At 36.3% G+C, this 13,213-nt stretch overlaps 1 protein-coding gene across 3 annotated transcripts in view; it reads left to right on the top strand.

Moving 5' to 3' along the window:
* The window catches only part of RELN (reelin), a 518,204-nt gene that overhangs the window by 388,007 nt on the left and 116,984 nt on the right, over positions 1-13,213 (top strand). For all 3 annotated transcript variants that reach the window (XM_081080324.1, XM_081080323.1, XM_081080322.1), the window contains exons 25-27: positions 3,558-3,763; positions 7,456-7,627; positions 8,063-8,263. In XM_081080324.1, coding sequence (XP_080936450.1) covers positions 3,558-3,763; positions 7,456-7,627; positions 8,063-8,263 — 579 coding nt within the window. The remainder of the gene's footprint in view (positions 1-3,557; positions 3,764-7,455; positions 7,628-8,062; positions 8,264-13,213) is intronic.

Raw genomic sequence — 13,213 nt, 5'->3', positions numbered from 1 at the left:
CTTTTCCCCATCCAGTTCAGCTTTCTCCCTAAATTTTTGCCAATATATCTGAGGATCATTTTTTTCTTACTTTTTTCTCTTGTTTCAGTCAGATCTGTTTTGAATTCTAAGCGAGAGAAACTAGCTTAAGCAAAAAAGGAGGAAATTTGGTTCATGTAATCAAAACACAGGAAGGGCTTAGATAAAACTGGCCTCGGAGATGTCTGGAACCCGAAACTCAAATGCCCATAGAGCTCTCGCCTTAAGAGTACACTTTATTTTTCGGTCAGCTCTCATTGTAAAAGTGGAAGGATGGCCCCAGAGCTTTCTAAGCAGCTCTATCAGAAAAGCTGGGGAGGGTTTCTCATTGGCCAATTACAGTGTCTCGGGGAGTGGTGTCCTCTGATTGGCATAGCCAGTCTGATACTCCCTCCTTGGCAGAGGTAGATTCACAGTTTGGCAGCCCCCACCAGCCAGCATGATTGAGAGAGAGAAGGGGCCATAACCCAAAAGAAGGGTTCCTCAGACCGTTTGCAACTCTAGGTTAATTTATCTAAAAAAAATGCTTCTACCTCGTCACTCTTCTGGCGCAAATGTTCCAAATGGTCTCCAATACTGTTGCCCTGACTACATAATTTATTTTATTTTTCCAAACATGAGCGCTCTGTCCCAAACAAGAACCTTTCCTTGTCATCACAGGTTCTGCCAATTTCCCTGCCTTTCCATAGTCTCCACTGCCTACCATTATGCCTTCCATCGCCTCTGCATGCGTAGAAACCATGTGGCGTCCTGCTCAAATTGGGCTGCTTCCATGGAGTTTTGGGGGACTATCGCAAACTACACTGATCTCCTTTTTGTTGAATTTCTCTCTCATCTGTGCTCTGTACAGATATAGATCATATTTATGCTCACAGTACCCAGCAAGGCGCAGAGTCCTGCCAACGGAGCTAACTTTAGATCAGATATACAACTCAGCAATGCATGCCATGTGCTGGGCATTTACATACCAGCAAATCCCCTGGAGACTGAATAAACTGGAAAACTGATAAGTAATCTTGTGACTAAATGGGGACAGCAAGGAATAGAGCTTGGTCTGCAGCCCGAAGTTGTCATTACTGTCACTGCACGTATCCGTGAAGTCTTCTTTCAACTTTGTTCTCATAAGATATGATGTTATGCCTGGTAAAACTGGCACCCAATGATAATATTTGTTGAAAAAAGGAAGGAAGGAAGGAAGGAAGGAAGGAAGGAAGGAAGGAAGGAAGGAAGGAAGGAAGGAAGGAAGGAAGGAAGGAAGGAAAAAAGGAAGGAAAAGAGCAAAATGTTCTAAAGAAATAGTTATTTTCAAATAAATATAGTAGAATTATTTTTCTAGTGGCATTTGACTAAAGAAAATTTTAATGGGAGGCAAAAGGTGAAGTTGCATGAAGTGTTTTAGAGTTTTTGTTTTAAAGACTCTAAAGTCTGAAGGCAATTCCTTTAAAATTTGTTTTATTTTGTCTAAACCCTTAAAGGAGTACACTATTTTAACTTAGAATGTTGGGGGGGCTATTGGAAGGTATTTTCCACACTCCAGGAATGACGAAATGCTTAATCTATTAGCCCAGCACATTTTGTATGTGCGTGATGTCTCCACATACACACATAAATGCATTGATCATAGTATAATAGAAAAACTGCAAAGCACGTGTCACATCAAATTGTGAATTCTGACAAAAAGTTTGCCATGAACCATTTCCTTTTTCCTTTTTTTCTCTCTTTAAAACAATGGACAGCATTTCAAGTTCACTGAACAAAAGAAAACGATTCATGCTGTTCTCTAGGAAAAACATCTTCAGTGCCAAACCAAGCATTTGTATAATGTTTTCCACCATCTAAAAAATCCCACAAAACACTGGTTCAAAACCTCTGTGGACCAACACCATAGCCTCCTGGAAAAATAGCACTGCTCTGTGAATTTCACAACAGACCAATCATTCCAACCAGCTAATTGTGATAATTGGATTTTTATAATTCTCCTCACCTTAGATCTGTATCCTTCTGGCTTATTTCCACATGCCAAGTTTTTCATAGAAGTTTGCTGTGTTGGAATTAACCAGCTAGGTTCTATAGGTTTTTTTCTTAAAATCATTCTTCCTGTAATGATTCAGAAACATGAAAATTCTAGGCCAGATTATAATAATCTCTGAGGCGTTTCTCACAGTATTTCAGATGAACAAGAAAAATTAAAAGTGCATATCACATGTTGACTATGCATATTTTAAGATTTCCTCAAATACATACTTAAAATTGAGAGTTCCAAAGAATAAGTTCTGTGTCAGGATTAACTCCAGTTCTCGTTTCACTGCAACCAATTTTTTGAGGCGGGGGACAACATCTTTTAATTAGCTTTAAATATTTCAGTGTACTCCTTAATTAGTCCCAGGTATTTCCCCTGTGATTTCTAATAACTGAAACCCTTGCTTAATTAACTTAGTGAATTAGAGTAGGGTTTAAATTATAGGTGTGAGGGGTGTTTTCCTCTATACTGTGTATTCTATCTCAGTTTTTCTTCCTGACTTTTAATTGAACTCCTTGGGAGCTCTCTAAGACCAGTTCAGAGCACACCACAGATTTGCTTTGGCAGAATCTGTTTGGGTGGAAGAATCTCATGATCAAACCTTTTTTCATTAGCATAAAACCATGTACACACAACAGAAATGATGACAAACCTTCTCAATTTGAATCTATCACCTTACAACAAGACTGTGACATGCAGGGGACACATGAAGCAAGTTGATGGAATTTTAGTAGTTGTAAAAACTTACTTAAATGATTCCTTCTAACCTGTGTATTTCCAAGTGAGAGAGAAACAGAGACAGAGACAGAGACAGAAACAATGGCTGAGACCCAAAGAGACTAGAGTACTCTTTCTTTTTGTGAAGAAGTTTCTATCTTAAAGCTATTTCACTTTCATTCCCATGGGGGAGGAGGTCCAGGCATATGTCCGGAGAGGATGTTCTCTCAGGAAGACATGTGTTGTACTAGGCAAGTTACATGCAACATGTTATTTCATCTAATTGTCACAACACCTGTAAGGAGGGTATTATTGCCCATATTGTACTTTTGAGGGAAATCAAATCTCAGAGAGGTCACACAACTGAACAGCATGAATGAATAATGGGCTGAGATTCAAACCCAGCTCCAACCGATCTCAAAGTATATGGTCGGTCTTTCTTCTTCTGCCTGGAGGAGATTTGCAGAGCAAATATTAGACATGCTTTAACTTAAATTATTTTTAAAAGACTTTTGAATGCTCTTGGTTGTAATTAGCAGTTCCCAAGGGTACAAGAAACCAAGGGTACAGTAACCAAGTCTGGGAATCAGTGATGTAGAGACTAATCAAATGTATCCAGGACTAGTTACCATAACCAGAGCAGAGACAATTAAATGGCATAAGTTGCTCCCTTCAACTATAAATGGGGACAAAATCATCCTCACATAGTGCTAGGATGCTCCTATGAATTTGAAACTGAAACAGCAAGATGCCAAAGAGCTCCCAGATGATAGAAGCTGTGATTTTTCTGTCCTTTGTAAAGGCTGGGAAAAGACAGCTGGTGAGCTGGGACCTGGACACTTCTTGGGTGGATTTCGTCCAGTTCTACATCCAGATAGGCGGAGAGAGCACTGTGTGCAACAAGCCCGACAGCAGAGAGGAGGGCGTCCTTCTTCAGTACAGCAACAACGGGGGCATCCAGTGGCACCTGCTGGCAGAGATGTACTTCTCAGACTTCAGCAAACCCAGGTAAGAACCCCCGACGGCCTCCCGCTGGTTTCCAGGAATGGTCAAGACTCCACTGTTGTTGAGGGGTTTCCAAAATATTATTCACTGTTGCAAAAATAGACAAACTCATACATATCTGAAGTCAATGATAGCCTAATATATAAACATTTCATTTAAGTGTCTGGACAAAATATATTTATATTCATGTTTGAATTTTTAAAGAATTTGAGAAAAAAAATGCAATTAGAAGAAAAGTGAGACAATTGACCATTGTTTTCCCAAAGAAACTCTGTGATATAGGAATGTTCCGAACTCACTTAGCCCATTTGTGGGTGTGTTTTTTTTTCCTTTTTAATGCATATAACATGTTCATCTGTTAGATTTAATAGCAAGATGGATTTTGTTAAAAGTTTTCATGTGGCTGCACCCAGGGCCAGTCCTAGACAGCATATGAATGAATCTGTGGTGCTTGGATTTTCTAAAATTTTTCACTGGCCCATCCCTGTCTTTACTTTTAGGGATGGGAACATATGTAACAAAAGTTTTAGGCAATGACTATTAAAGAGTTTGGGAAAATAACTCATGTTTAATACTAATACCTATATAAGGCGATCAATGTATTTATCAATAATTAAATTAGTTATCTTGCAATTATCTAGTATTTTGAAATTCTCTCTTTGTACTTTATATTTTATATGTATCATGAAAATCTTTTCAAGGATATCACTCTTAGAGTATTCCTTTTTATAATATCTGTGTTTGCACTGTAACACAAAGACAAATTTTTTTCTTTATATATATTGACCACTAATTATTATTAACCTTTAAAATACTAAAGTTGTTCCTGTTTTGCATTTTATAACTGAAACTTGTTTTATTGAAAAAAATTATTATTGAAGAAGAGATTCAATTCTTACAAATTAAACATATTGTAAAATGCTACTTCAAATATAACTGTTTTGTAGATTGAAGGTTCATAAGTCTTTTGTTTTAAAACATTGAGTCATTTTAAGGTGACACAATTTCTTATAATATAACACAAGTAGACATACAGACAGATCAACCAAAAGCATTTCTTCTAAGGACATATGGGAGAGGCAGAAACCAGAGAGGAGGCAGCTGGATAAAACAAAAGACGTAGCATCCAGGGGGAAAGCCAGGAATGGTGAGTGGGAGATAGAACCTGGTAAGATTCCCTCGTGTAGGAGAGAGAAAATTGATAATGGTGCCAAACTGATTTAAAAAACTACTTAAAAAATTCAAATTATTTTTTCCAAATAATATCATTGTTGTTCTAGACATTATTGAGAGTTCAGTAAACTAGATTAGTATGTAGACAAACAAAAAATCAATAGGTATTTCAAATCCCAGGAACATTCAGCTTTATTTTTATGGGAATTTTTCTTTGGAGACAGATCATTTCAGCAGATTTTCAAAAAATTTATGGTGCGAAAATGGTTAAAAACTCTGAGTTGGAAAATACTAGAAAAAGACCTCATTCATGGTGGCTAATAATAAATACAGGTAAGAAATAAACTTTTACAAATAATTCTGAGAATCTCTGTAAAACTATAAAACTTCAAAACTTCCTTCAGAGATATAATGAAAACAAATGGAAAATAATATAGCACTTCTAGATAGGAAAACTGAATATTATGGTAGGAAGATATCTCTTCATTTATTTTTATGCAATTCCAATCAAAATCCTAATGGTATTTTTTTTGGGGAACTTTATGTCCAGAAATATAAAATGGTAAAAATAACTTAAATTTTTGGGAAAAATTGATGAATTCCCTACATGATAGTAAAACATGTTATACAACCTAAATAATTAAAGTGAAATGATATTGGTGAGTGGGTAGACAGAACAAACAATGAAGCCAAATAAGTGACCCAGAAATTAACTCAGATATACGAGGACTTATATATGAAAAAAAGATGCATCATCTATCAATGATAAAGAAACAGTTATTCAATCACCTGGTGTTAAAAAGAATGGGTAGGCTCGTGGGGGGAAAATATCTGTTTAGATTACCACCTTACATAATCAAAACTTTGAAGACTGGTTAAATATTTAAACATTTAGATTACTATCCAGTTTGGAGAAAAGATATGAACATTCTAAACATAAATTCAATTGAAAATTAACAAAGAAAGGGACTACTTACACAGAAATATACGAGTACTTGCTACATTCAGATATAAAACTATGTAGACATGCAACACATACTTGTCAAAGAACAAAGAAATGAAAAGAAAGAAAGCAACCATTATGAGAAACAAAGGTTCAATGTTTCTGTAAAGAGCTTACACAAATTATCAAGAAAAACACTAAGATTTTGATTTTAAAAATGGGCAAAAGGAATGGGTAGATGGTACAAAAGAGGAAATATGGATGTTTAATAAAATATGAATAATTGCCAATCTCTGTTGCAATCAGATACCATTTTTCAAGTCAAATGGTCATTTTTTAAAGATAACACCAAGTGCTTTCCTCATGTGGGAGTAACAAGACAGGTGCTCTCACATCATCCTGTGAACTCTAACGGCCCTTCCAGAAAGGAATTTTGAAAAATCAAGAGCCTTAAACATGATCCGTTAATTTGACCTGGTAATTCCATTTCCAAGAATCTTACCTTAAGAAATAAACTGATTTCACAAAATAAGTCAGACAGATAAAGTCAAGAACCATATGATTTCACTCATATGTGGGATATAAAAGTGAAAACAACAAAGGAATAAGACAAACAAAAACTCATAGACACGGAAAACAGTTTAGTGGTTACCAGAGGGTAAGGGGGGGGGATGGTTGAAGAGGGAAAAGGGGTAAATATATGGTGATAGAAGGAGAACTGACTCTGGGTGGTGAACACACAATGAAATATATGGATGATGTATTACAGAATTGTACACCTGAAACCTATATAATTTTACTAACCAACATCACCCCAATAAATTTAATAAAAAATTTAAAAAATATATTAAATGGAAAATTCTAGAGCTTAAAAAAAAAGAAATAAACTGAGGTATAGATAAAGCTTTATGCATAAAGATTTTCATCACAGAACTATTTAAAATAGGGAGAGGTGAAATAAATAATAGCATATCTGTGTGATGGAAAATTATATAGACAGTAAAGTGACTTTAAGAAATAATTTTACTGGCATGAGAATGTGCTTATGATATGTTAAAACTGGAGAATACTGAATTATCCATATATCTCACCCATGTAAAAGATTACATACTTTAATAATATATATCAAAATTTTAACAGAGGTAAACCTCTTGCAATAGATTATGGGTAATTTACGTTTCCTTTTTAATGCATATTTATTTATTACCACAATAAGTAAGAATCGTTTTTTAAAAAATTTAAATGCTATTTTAATGTAATAATGTACAAAGGAACAGTTTTTCCTAGGTATTTCTGGAAAACCATCATCGTGGTAGTCAAAAGACATCATTCAGGAATCAAACAGTTGAAATAGTTGCCTCCAAAAGATACAGTTCCGAATGGAATAAAGATGACTAGGACTGAATTTGCTTATGGCCTGAAACCTCTTGTCTGATCTTTTAAACTTAGAAAATTTGCAGAAATATCAAGAGATCAAACAAAACTAAACTTTCTCTTTTTGCTACTCTTGCCATTTTACTAGCTGTTAAGAAAAACACAGCTTTTCTTTTCTTAACCATAAATGTTTGCTTTTATGCAGGTTTGTCTATCTGGAGCTTCCAACTGCCGCCAAGACCCCTTGCACCAGGTTCCGCTGGTGGCAGCCAGTGTTCTCGGGAGAGGACTATGACCAGTGGGCGATCGATGACATCATCATTCTGTCAGAGAAGCAAAAGCAGATCATCCCAGTTGTCAACCCAACTTTACCTCAGGTATTTTTCCTACATCTGAACTCCAAGACGAAGAATTATAATGGTGGATAGGATTAAAGCACTTCTCATTTTCCCAAGGGCTTAGTGCTTGAACATGTAATATAAGTTTTCTGTTTTTTGCACTTAATTTTTTGTTATCTCTCCATGCTACTAGTTCACGGATTATTTAGATATTAAAGAAAAAAAGACTATGAAGTCTGGCCAAGTAATCAAACTTGATTATTCGTGTGTTTATAAAATTAGATACGTAGTGGCAGAACATTTTCGTTTGTTAAATCATCAGGAGGAAAAAAAAATTGTTAATTTAGAGATTCTGCTGTATTTTCCTAGAAATACAAGTGGTACGTGGTTCTGCATGTCATGAACTAAAAAGTTCTTCCTTGTTTTCAAAGCTACCAAATTACCTTTCTGTGTTGTTTGTATTGTTTCTATTAGAACTTTTATGAGAAGCCAGCTTTTGATTACCCTATGAATCAAATGAGTGTGTGGTTGATGTTGGCCAATGAAGGAATGGTTAAAAATGAGACTTTCTGCTCTGCCACACCATCAGCCATGGTATTCGGAAAATCAGATGGGGATCGATTTGCAGTAACTCGAGATTTGACTCTGAAACCTGGATATGTGCTGCAATTCAAGGTATTTATGCACAAACTTCTTCCCAGGCCGGTCAAGAAGCAAAACGTTTTCCAGATTTATAAGTGAAATTGACAAAGAATGCAAATTTTTCATATTCGATTAAAGAAGAGATTCTTTCAAACAAAGGTTCAGTAATCTTAGAATGGCCAAGCTTTTTAACTATACCCTTAAGGAAAACAGCTTGTCATTTTTTAATGAGGCCCAGAAGTTGTAGCTGTTATTGTATTCCTTTAAGGGTTCATGGAACTCTAAAAAAATAAAATAAAATTTGACTTTTAGGGTTTCAATCTGATTGTGACTTAATGAATCCCATGCTTCTAAGTAGTAATTGATAAGTCCTCCTTTTCAACTTGTTAGTGCTTTTTGGACTTGTTAGTTATTTTATGTTTTTAATATAGGATTTACAAACAATTTCTCTTTTGATTCAGTAGTTTTACTTTAGTTATCAGTGCTCTCTTAAAAGCTTGTTTTTCAGCACTATGATTACATGTCAACATGTGTAGCAAGTATTTACTTTGACAAGATCTTTTTTCAAAAGCCTAATCAAAGTGTCACTGTGTTTACGATAAAATCCCATTGGTGAATTCTGGGGTCGAAAGTAATGCATTTTTAATGAGCTAAGACAACTACATGGTCCTTACATAACGGCAGGGTGCTGATACTAAATAATTTACAAATGGAATTATTAAAGAGATCAGATGTTCATAGGCAACTCTTCAAATATAATTTCCACAGGTCTGTAAATAAGGAAGTTGATTAGTGAAATGTTCCTTCTCTGTTTAGATTTCAATGCTAAACTACAATGGAAAAATCATTAATAATAGTATATGACTATATTAGTTTGTTGGCACTGCCTAACATAGTAAGAATATGACTACAAAAGCAAATCAATTGCCTGAGTACTCTCATCTGACACCTTTTCTATTTAATTATTTACAAAATCAGGATAGTGTAGGTGTTAAAGTCTGCAAGATGGTATTCCGAAGTTTACAACATCTAAATAAAGAAAACGTTATTAAATATTTCAGGTACTTTAACAACCAGCAAAAATGCATAATGCCTAAGAAGAATCTCATTTCTTGAATCACACCAGCAGAAAATTATTGATATGTAATATGCATCATTCAGGGATTGATCGTTAATGCATATTTGGTATCAGTAACAAGAACTTGATGTCATTTGTACAAAAATGCACAGTGCTGGTACATTGTATGTGTATGTCAAACACTATGTGCTAGGAATAAAGAAATGAAAAATATGGCCTTAGCTCTCAAGGAGATCAGAAACTAGTAAGTGAGCCAGAAAAGTGAATCGTCACAATACACGCACAGGAGTGAGTACTGTAGGCTCTGATACCACAGGAGTGCTTGTTGGTTGTTCCTGGTATGTGGCAGGTACTCCAAAAATATCTGTTAGTTGAATAAATGGATGGGTGGAGGGTGGGATGGGTGGGTGGGTGGATGGATGGATGGATGGATGGATGGACGGATGGATGGATTGAAATTGGAAATCTCTGTAAATACAGAGACTTAGCCAGCTGAACAATGGAGGAGGAGAACTTCCAGTTAGAGGGAACAGAGTATGCAAATATATGAAAATATATGAAAGTGCAAATAAGAATGAAAAATTTGGAAACTTTAAGGAGTTTGGAGTATGTACCACAGAGATGAGAGATAACGTTGGTCCCAATTGGCTTTATATGACACACTAAGCCACCTGGACGTTAACCCAAGAGCAATGAGTCATGGGAGACTTTTAATCCATTAAGTGCAAGAATTAGACATGTGTTTTAGAAAGATTATTCTGGCAGCAGTATGGGTGTTAACAAGAGGGGAAACTGGAATCAATAAGTACATTCATTCATTTATTCAGCAGATATTTATAAAGCCTCTACAATGTGCCAGGCTGGGTTCTAGGCTATGAATAGAAATAGAAATAGTGTGGACTAGAGTGGTGGAGGGTACTTACAGTTTTATAAAGGGTTGTCAGGTTAGCCTGACTAATAAAATGACTTTTAAACTGAGACCTATAAAAAATGAAGGAGTGAGTCATGCAGCAATCTGGGAAATAGCATTGCAGGCACAGGGCACAAAAAGTACAAAGGCCTTGAAATAGGACCATGCTTGGGAAAGTTCAAGAAACCAGAAGGATACCATTATGACTAGAGTAAAGAGAGTGAGAAAAGGGAGACAGGTAGAAAAAAATAAGGTAAGTCTTTGATCTCTGCTGGGAATAAAATGGCTAGCAGCAGAGAGACATACTCTGACTTAGGCTTTTAAAGAATCACTCGGGCAACAGCATTGGGGGAATACACTGGCAGAGGCAAAGGCAGAGCTAGAAAGACCAGCTGGGCAACTATCGTAATGAGCCAAGCAAGAGATGATGAGAACTTGGACATGTATGGTAGTGGAGGAAACAGAGAAAAGTGCTCAGATTGTTTAATATATTTCGAGCAAATTAAGGATGCTAGAGTGGTTATCAAAGTGAGAAATGAGGAGCCCAGGTTAAGGCATAGCATAGACTAATACTGATAAGTAAATGGATCTGAGAGATGTTAAAAGTTTATTGTCTACAGGTTTTGGTAACCTATTGTGCAATAGATTGGGTTCTAGAATGACTCCCACATTTCTGGTTCCAATCACTGAAACTGGAAATACAGGAAGAGGAGGATTTGCTTTAGGGTGGTGGATGATGAAAACAGACTTGGACTTATGGAATTAAGGATGCCTGTGGATTGCTGAAGTGAAAATGCACAGGAAGCAGTTATGTACCTTGTACAGAGAGCTGGAGAGAGGCCATAACTGGGAGTCATGGGTATTCAGAAGGAATTTGAAATTATGATTGTGAATTAGATTAGGGAGTGTGTAAAGGGTAAAAATATAGGAAAACCAAGAATTGTATCCTAGAAAACATCAACAGTTAAGAGGCAGGATAAATGATCAATTTTTAAAAATGTACAGACTTGTCACAGAACTGAAAGTTCCATTGACTTGCCTACTTGAGTAACAATGGCAGTCATTAGTGTAAGTCAAAAAGCTAACTATGTTTGCCCAGTCTGACTACTCTTAACCACATGTCAACCAAAGGCTGTCCTTACTAATGGGTAATAAAAGGAATTTGTGTTATAAGAGTTTAATCACACATCTGAGTGGGTCAAATCTTTACTTATATTCTTGACTTTTAACTATATAAGGTTGGATTGATGAATTACAATAAAATTTCTACTAGCCAAATTTTAAGTCCTTCTGAGGAATGCTTTCTATGTCTCTGACTATGGAAATAAGGAAAACATGGAATCTTCTTTTGAAAGAGTGGATCAAGCTACCATATAGTCACAAAGATGAACTGGTTGACCTCTTAAATTCTAGCCCAATATTATTTGTCTATGGTCCTACCTGTCCTTCATCCTTTATTCTTTGGTCATGATAGTGTTCTTTTGAAGTCTTTCCATTTTTTCCATAAAATTTGACTATTCATATTTATAACCTTATATAGTAAAATCTTATTTTTTTTAAGATGGTGGTTCCCCATAACAAATGAAATATGCTTTGGTGGCTCCCCATAACAAATGAAATAAGATATGAATAGAACAGTTATATAAGATGGCATGGAATTAAATAAATATCAAGAAAAGAACTTGACATTTATAATTAACAAAAAAATATAAACTAAAACTAATAAAATCATTTATACATTTTTTAATTTAGAAAAAAACTGATTTAAATTAGAATAATATTCCGTGTTATGGTAAAACTGGTTCATTTGAGACCAATTGATTAAAAATGAACACATGTAAAAGAATATTTAAAGTGTTTTTACATTTTGGCTCAGTAATACTACTCCTAGGAATTTATCTGGTTATAACAAATCAACTGAAGAAAAAAAGATACATTCTTTGCAATGCTACATATAATAATAAAATAATACATTAAAGAGTAAAGTCCTAGAAATGTGATAACTTCAAATATATAACCAAAATATATACTTCTTTACAAAGATTAGAAGATAAAAATAGGTGTGCTAGGGCATTGGGATTTAGGTTGCATTAAAAACTTTTGGAGATGTTATAAAACTTTTGGAGATCCAAGATAGTGGAGTAGATAAATACTATGCTTGCCTTCTCCCATGAACACATTAAAATTACAACTAAATTATAGAACATTCAATCTGGAAAACCATCTGAAGTCTAGCTGAACAGAAGTTTTATAACTAACGATATAAAGAAGAAGCCACATCAAGACTGGTAGGAGGGGGGGAGATGTAGAACAGGCCCCAAGCCTCCATGTGGCAGTTGAGAATTGGAAGGGATGTGTCAGGCATGGAGGGTTCCCCTGGAGGAGCAAGAGACCCCAGCCCCACACTGGGCTCCCCAGCTCAGAGTACTGATGCCAGGAAGAGGAGCCCCCACAACATCTGGCTGTGGAAAACAATGAGGAGTCCAACCATCTGGTTGTGATGGAAGGCTGCGAAAAACCCAAACATCCTCTTCAAGGGCCTGTGCACAGATTCACTCACTCTCAGACATTCACTCTGGGCCCCAGTGGAGAGACAGTGGGTAGGGGTGAGGTCAGAGACATGTGAGGAAAAACTGAATTGTGTAGCTTCAGGACAAGAACTGGAGGGAGAGTTGCTATTTTCCCTGTATAGGGCCCTCCTCCCATACAGTCAGCAGGTGGGCACCATCTTTCCTGTGTTAAGCCCTCCCCCACAAGGCCAAATTTGAATCTGAAGTGGCCTGGTAAGCTCTGCTCACTCCACTCTGGTGACTCCCTGGGGACCCCACCCTACCCAAATCGCGCAAAGCCAGAGACACTTTTTCAGGGAGCAGCTAGCCCCGCCTGAATTGCACTATTTCTGGGACAACTCTCAGGGGTCCATGGGCCCCAGGCAGGCAGTGACTGGCCTCAGTGTGCTCTGTGACTTTTGCTGAGTAGCTCCAAGCTCAGCACT

Source organism: Rhinolophus hipposideros (assembly GCF_964194185.1).
Source record: "Rhinolophus hipposideros genome assembly, chromosome: 18".
Classification (NCBI taxonomy): Eukaryota; Metazoa; Chordata; class Mammalia; order Chiroptera; family Rhinolophidae; genus Rhinolophus; species Rhinolophus hipposideros.
Note: the sequence above shows the minus strand (reverse complement) of the source record. Positions and strands in the feature narration are given on the sequence as shown.